Genomic DNA, 7,834 nt, shown 5'->3' with positions numbered 1-7,834 from the left:
TTCAAGCCTTAGCTCGCTTTTATTTTGAAACATGAGTCTTGTGATCAGAGATGAATCTGTGCTGCATGATGTGCGTAACATCAGAGCGATAAAAGCCAGCTTTGCCTTTCAGTGATTCGCAGTAAGGACATAAATGACCTAAACTGAGACTGAAAAAAAGTGCAGTCAGTTAAATGTTAGCTCACCTAACATGTAGCAGTGTTTACATGTAGCCATGTTTGACAGACTCCAGGGCTTTGATACCATAAGATGCCTCATATCCTCACAGACTCATGAGATCACACAGGTGGTCTGACCTGCTCGTGTCACACTGTGCTGTCTGTCTGTCCGTTGTTTTTCTCCTGCAGTGATGTTATGTAGCAGAAAAACAGTTGGATGCTCGAAAAGTGCAGAGCGATGGGTGACGTGTGGAGAACATCACAGTCTGTGTGTGTTCAACAGCTGTTAGAGCCACACTTTGTCCTTTCTGTGGTATAACTGCTGGATTTATTTTATTTCAACACTCAAAAACTGTCAGCAAAGCAAAACTTCATGATTGGATGATCCCGTGTCACGTCCACAGTGTCAAACGTGCACAGAGACAGTGACACCCACAGAGAAACCCTCAGCTTGGTGTCCATTGCAAATCTGCACCTGTTGTCTTGTTTCTACTTTCTTTGTTGAACTCAGAAACTCGAGACTTGAGATGAAGAAAAATGTTAAATAATGGAATCAAAAAAAGATGATTATTAAAAAAAGTAAAGTAAAATTATATAAATAAATGAGGTGATGATATTTCTGTTTACTTTAGAAGTTATTATACTCTGTATGCTGTGATTCTGATCTGGGAAACATTAAAGACATTCATAGCCAGACTGCTGACTTTGTGTTTTTATTCAGTCGCCTAACAGAAGTGCAGTGAGAAACGATTTAGCCCATCCTGATTTCTTAGCTATTTGCATATTTGCCACACTTACGTGTTTCAGATCGTGAAGCAAATTTTTATGATAGATAAAGATGACCAGAGTCAGTATAAAATAAAGCTTTTACATGTATTGCTGGGAGGTCGGCAGCTCCCTCCACTGCTTGGCCCTCTGTGAAAAACAACTGGGATCCAGCTTCCCTGTGATGCTGAATTATATAAGTGGACAAAAATAAATAGATAGAAGGATGGATGATTGTATTTTGTGTACAATCGTTGAAGTGTAAAAAGGGTTGGCCCTCCGTGGTGCCCTAAGCAAAGTTTGATTTTTGGGGCCCTTTAATAGTGCCAATAATACTGATTAATGATCACCTACTATAAATGTATTTCATTTTCTAATGTTGATGTTGTTGTAATCCACAGTGAAAAATGTCATAAAAACAGATAACAAATTTGCAACTTTCATGAAAAATGTTTTCATTAATATTAAAAAAAAAACTAAGCAAAACACCTCCCCCTGCTGGCCACACAGAGAAACAATAGATCAAACCTGAGAGCTGCACAGTTGCAGCAGTGTGGTTTACGTCATTCTGTTGTCAGCCTGTTTTACACATCGGTGGTTTCTTATTGACGTGTAAAAAGATCTGAAATCGTAGTAAATTCAGCTGCTATTGTGGGCTGGGGATGATTTACACTTAACATTTTAATAACTGGGTACTGAATGTCATAGGCCCAATGTTCCCTCTAATTTTTCACGTGTCTGAGCGAACACACAAACTCCCTGAGCGATCCCTTGGACCACTGAGCGACATCAGACGTGTGCACTGTGGTCACGCCGGCATCGAATCCATCCAAGTTTCATGGTTTATTAAAATAATCAAATTACAGCGTTTACATTTATGTTAGACTACTTTTAATTAACTGCTTTAGCCCATTTACAATGAAAATGTAAAAAAATCTTGTTCATGACCTGTGTAGTATGTTAACACTATTGGAAGTAAAAATAACTTGAACTCCAATTTCGAAAACACAACTTTCTTTTTTTTTTTTTTTTATACAGCTCTGACTTGTATTATGAGTCTGTGGTCTGGGAGAGAGTCTGTAACTCTCTGTCTGCAAAATACAGGATATAATGACCAATGCTGGGCAATTAATTATATAGTTACTTCTTCAAAAAAGTAACTCAGTTTGGCAAACAACAAAGTTTTTTGCAGCTATTTTTTAAATGCAGCCAAGGCATTTTTAAATAAACATTTCAAACTATTTACAGAACAATCAGCTGTTCTGCATCAAATCTGATGCCACACAAATTATTTGTGCCACTCCAAAAAATAATTTCTGTCCACTATGAGATAAAGGAGAACAACAGCCTGATACCTGCAGGCCTGACAACAGCAGATGTATCACTCCTGTAACACCTGTAACATTCAGCAGTCGCCTCATTGTTCTGACACACACAACAAAACTATTGACTACACTACACACTAACTACACAAGATTTGCGCTAAACGTCGCAAATCTCTCACATCTCAAAACACCGCCGTCACTCCTAAAACTTCCCCCGTTTCTTAACAACTAGATGCCACGTTGCCATATCATTTTTTGATTGGTCGACATGGTACTTTTTTGGACGAATAGGAAAGACAGAGGGGGTGGGGTTTGTTTTTGCTCACAGGTGGAGAGCGCTTTCGAGTTTTTTCTTATAAAACGCCTATTAACCGTTTTTTCCCGCAGTAAATATAAACACAGTATTCAGGAAGAAAACCAAACATTGCATATTTTTTATCATAACTCTGGTTTTACGTGGCCGATCAACACAATTTAAAAACTGGTATAAAGTCCACACTTTTTCCGTCAATTGTTCCGTCTGTCCTGCTCACATCTCCAATGGTTGTACACGTTGTCATTAACGTGGCTTCACTCCACATCAGCCACGCCGCTTTGCCAGCTAAAACACCGGTGTCGGCACATAAGGATGCTGTCATAGCCTGTCAACAACGTTGATTGGCTGTATACGCATTATTGGCTGGACTATGGGATAAGGTGGCATCGTTCCCATATGGAGCAGCCAGTCACTTACTGACCAACACTGCAAAACAGAATTGTTAAAGTATTAATTTTAATTTCAATTCAAGTAAGATTTTTTTTGTGCGCAACGCAGAATTTCTGTGCGCAGAGACTGTGCCAGCAGTGCGCAATTGCGCACGTGCGCAGCTTAGAGGGAACATTGCATCGGCCCACTAAAAGTTACAAAATAAGCTACTATCAAGTACATTTACTTTAAACACATCAGAAGGTTATTTATGTGGCAAAAAGTTAGATCTATACAAAATGTTGCAGGGAAACAGAGAAGGAGCTCGTATAGGTTTGAGTTTTATTCACATCTATTGTGCAGGTACAAATAGCAGAGTGGAAAACTTTATACTTTGTGTTTGCAAACATTAATTTATGAAGATTAATTAACATGAGTGTAGCACAAAGTAAAGGTGAAAGCAGTATTCTGACATGACAGTGCAATCAAAACACATTTTGCCACTACAATCTGTGAATAATTGTGACAAACAACTGTCATTTTAATATTGGACAAACTAGTTGTGCAGCCCTAACCTGAAATATGCTGTTTGTTCTGAATGAAAAACGTTAGTCTTTGGTAAACATTTTAATCCCATTTATAGATGCAATATGTTATTTCAGTTAAGACTAAATGTTACACGTTCCCATCATTAGAGCGCATTTAAAGTGTGGAGAAGTCTGTGAAGGTTCTCAGTCATCCAGATCATCGTAGTCTAAGGAGCTTGGAAAGAAAAGCGTCTGGACTTCTTTGAGTTACTTGAAGACGTTTCACCTCTCATCCGAGAAGCTTCTTCAGTTCTAAGGGTCAAATGGTGGAGAGTCCAAGCTGTATTGAAGAATTTCTAACTTCATGTAGGCTAAACAGCGGCCTAGAATTAGACTCAAAACCCTGCAGTGCCCAAAATAAAGGGGGCATTAATGTACCAGATTCTACAGAACACCAGAAATAACTGCTAAGATGGGTCCAACACATCTGAGTTCATGCTGGAGGAACTGTGGGACACACTCTGCCAACCACACTCATATATTGTGGCTCTGCCCTAAACTCTGTGTATTCTGGAGGCAGATATTTGATGCTCTCAAAGACATTTTCCAAGGTAAATATTCCACTAAGTCCTACAGCAGCAATGTTGGGAAGGATTGCAGAACATATTGACTGCAAAGCCAAAACTTACTTGCTAAATATATTACTCACTGCAGCCCTAAAATGCATAACTATCAGATGGTTAAAACCAGATATAATCTATGGATCCAGTGAGTGTCTGTCTGATGGAACAAATTACATACTCAGACTACAGAAACAAGTCTTTGAGAAACTTGTGGGGACCCATGTTACCTTTACTATTACAATGAAGAACACCACCTAATTTTGTGAGCTCTCTCTCTCTCTACACACACACACACACACACCCACACACACACACACACACACACACACACACACACACACACACACACACACACACACTCACTCAAGCAAATATGCCAGTTTCAGCTGAAACTATGTTTCAAACTATATTCCGGGTTTTTAGTTCACCATTTATGAGGTTTCAAGAAGAAAATAAAAGACAGATCTGAATGTTTGAAAATGTTTTGGAAAGATTCTGTAAAGTTGAGATGAAAAATACTCAAAGGATAAATTTAATTGGTTTATTATTTAGATAAGAATAACAAGCAAGTAAGAAGAAACAAGGTAAAATGAAGTAATAATGAAAGAAGTTAAACAAGTAAATGAAGAAACAAGGTAAAATGAAGTAATAATGAAAGAAGTTAAACAAGTAAAAGAAGAAAAAAGGTAAAATGAAGAAACAAGGTAAAATGAAGTAATAATGAAAGAAGTTAAACAAGTAAAAGAAGAAACAAGGTAAAATGAAGTAATAATGAAAGAAGTTAAACAAGTAAAAGAAGAAACAAGGTAAAATGAAGTAATAATGAAAGAAGTTAAACAAGTAAATGAAGAAACAAGGTAAAATGAAGTAATAATGAAAGAAGTTAAACAAGTAAATGAAGAAACAAGGTAAAATGAAGTAATAATGAAAGAAGTTAAACAAGTAAATGAAGAAACAAGGTAAAATGAAGTAATAATGAAAGAAGTTAAACAAGTAAAAATGAAGAAACAAGGTAAAATGAAGTAATAATGAAAGAAGTTAAACAAGTAAAAGAAGAAAAAAGGTAAAATGAAGTAATAATGAAAGAAGTTAAACAAGTAAAAGAAGAAACAAGGTAAAATGAAGTAATAATGAAAGAAGTTAAACAAGTAAAAGAAGAAACAAGGTAAAATGAAGTAATAATGAAAGAAGTTAAACAAGTAAATGAAGAAACAAGGTAAAATGAAGTAATAATGAAAGAAGTTAAACAAGTAAATGAAGAAACAAGGTAAAATGAAGTAATAATGAAAGAAGTTAAACAAGTAAATGAAGAAACAAGGTAAAATGAAGTAATAATGAAAGAAGTTAAACAAGTAAAAGAAGAAAAAAGGTAAAATGAAGAAACAAGGTAAAATGAAGTAATAATGAAAGAAGTTAAACAAGTAAAAGAAGAAAAAAGGTAAAATGAAGTAATAATGAAAGAAGTTAAACAAGTAAATGAAGAAAAAAGGCAGAGGAGAGAAAACCCCAACAATCCCCTCTGAGCAAGCACTTGGCGACAGTGGGGAGGAAAAACTGCCTTTTAACGGGCAGAAACCTCCGGCAGAACCAGGCTCAGGAGGGGACAGTCAACTGCCGGGACTGGTTGGGGGGGTTAACAGAGGTGGAGCAAGACGAGGCTACATCAGGTGAGGAAGCAGTAGCGTCTCTCCTCTGGAACAAGTGGAACCATTTTTCTTTTTTTTCATGCACTTTTCCACGAGCGCTTTTTTCTCCAGGATGAGATTTCTCAGCTCGTCGATGGTTTCTGCGTTTTTTCTTCAAGTTTCTCACATCTTTGTTCCATCTCTTCCAATGTTGCTTGTTGTTCTTCAAGCTTGTCTTTGAGTTGTTTGGATGTTGCCTCCTGTATCAGCTTGTCCTTGTGCATGTCTGCATTTCTCTGTTGGACCTCTTTGTGCTTGTCTTCTAACTGCTTCTTTCTTTTCTTGATTTCTTGATTTTTGTCTTCATGTATTTTGTCTTCTTGTTGTTTTTGTGACTGCATTTGAGTGTGTTCACTCTTCAAGTTATTGAATTCCACCAAACGCCCCTTAACGAGCTCGGAGTTGTTTCTCGCTATCTGATCGATCCTTTTCTGCATCTGTGAGCACCGTTTCTCCAGTTTGTCCCTTTCTTCTTCCACTTTAGTTGCTTTGTCCTCCAGCTGATTACAAAACTCTTGCAGTTTTAGATTTTTAGACTCAAAGTCCTGGACGATGCGTTTTCCTTCTTTCAGTCTTTTTTGTTGTTGCTCTTTCTGTTGAAGAAGGTCTTTATTTTGGCGCAGTGTTTCATCCAGGCTTTCTTTCAGCATGCGGTATTTTTCCTGCATGCTCTTCAGTTTGTGCTGCATGTCTTGTTGCTTTTTGTCCTGCTCTTCCTTCTGTTGGAGGAATTTATTCTTTTCTTCCACAGCTTCATGGAGCTGTCTTTGGAGGAGCCGATTTTTTCGGTCCATGTATTGGAGATCCCGTTGTATCTTATCAGTCATCGTTTTCTTGTCTTGGAGCTGGTTGGTCATTTCTTTTAGTTCTGCACTCTTTTGCCTGTTTTCTTTAATGAGGTGCACAATCTGCTCTCGGGTCTGAGCAAACTTGATTCCCCAGCCCTCATTAATAATGTTTATGTCCGGCTGGCGCTGTTGTCTTTCTTCCAGCTCTTTATTTTGGGCTTCCATTCGTCTACACTTGTCCTCCAGTTGAAGTTTCTCTTCTTCAATTTGTTGCATTTTTTTCTGGAGAAGGTAGTTTTCCTTCCTACTCTCCTCTAACGCCCTTTGGAAGGATGAGACGCCATTTGGGGAAATTGGCCGGCCACGCCAGGAAGGAGAGGCGGCGTAATCTTTTTGAATTGGTTGTTTTTTTCTTGGAAACATGTTGGAGTTTCTATACGATGACTTTGAAGAGCTTTCCAAATGTTTCTGTGGTGAACGTTTTGTAGGCTGCAAACACAGATGCTGCTGAAACGAACTAAAACTTGCTGTTTCTCACCCCTATTTAAGGAAAAACATCAAAGGACTTAAGATTCTATGACGTTCTATGACATCATCACTCCCTAAGCCAATGAGATTGTCACAAGACGTTTTGGAATGGGGTGTTTCTTTTTCAAACTTAACTTAAAATTTCAGTGTTTCCTAGTTGTGGACTATTGGTTAGTCCAGCCGATGAAGAAATTAATTGTCACAAACATCCCTAATATTACATAACAGACGACAGAAAACAAGACAGTTTTTTTTCTAATAGAGGTATAATAAAAGTTTTTTTAATTATCCTACTTTTTATAAAAGAGAACATTTATTAAAGAATATGTATTTAATTAAAAAACTCTGTTCATCTAAAGCAGGGGTCAGCAACCTTTAAGACCCAAAGAGCCATAATTGGCCTATCTGGGGTTGAAAGGCTCGATAAATGCACGGCGTTTCGCCGGGTACACCGGCTTCCGCGAGTGTGACGCTTATTTTGAGCGATGAAAAAATAAGAAAATATAATTTTATTTGTATATTGCAAAATCACAATAATCTTCCAATTTAGAACTACAAGTTAAAAAAAATCGAGAAGAAAAACGAAAGAAAAATAGAGTATCGCTATTTACCGTCAACTAACAGAGTTCTGTCATGTTCTCATGACAAAGTGCCAAACTGGCCTCAGTCGTGATTTTCTTTCTTCCATCTTCTCTTTTTTTGTTGTTTTGTTTGAAGCATTTGTTTAATTGTTGTTTTTTATTGTGTGGA

At 37.4% G+C, this 7,834-nt stretch overlaps 1 protein-coding gene across 1 annotated transcript; it reads right to left on the bottom strand.

Moving 5' to 3' along the window:
• Positions 1-5,596: 5,596 nt before the first annotated feature.
• LOC102304287 (trichohyalin-like) lies at positions 5,597-7,203 on the bottom strand. Its single transcript, XM_005930185.3, has one exon. The coding sequence runs from the start codon at positions 6,977-6,979 to the stop codon at positions 5,852-5,854; it is 1,128 nt and encodes a 375-aa protein (XP_005930247.2). The 5' UTR covers positions 6,980-7,203; the 3' UTR covers positions 5,597-5,851.
• Between the last annotated feature and the right edge of the window lie 631 nt (positions 7,204-7,834).

Source organism: Haplochromis burtoni, unplaced genomic scaffold, assembly GCF_018398535.1.
Source record: "Haplochromis burtoni strain Fernald_Lab_line unplaced genomic scaffold, NCSU_Asbu1 Contig_2476, whole genome shotgun sequence".
NCBI lineage: Eukaryota > Metazoa > Chordata > Actinopteri > Cichliformes > Cichlidae > Haplochromis > Haplochromis burtoni.
This window is presented reverse-complemented; position numbering and strand designations above follow the sequence as displayed.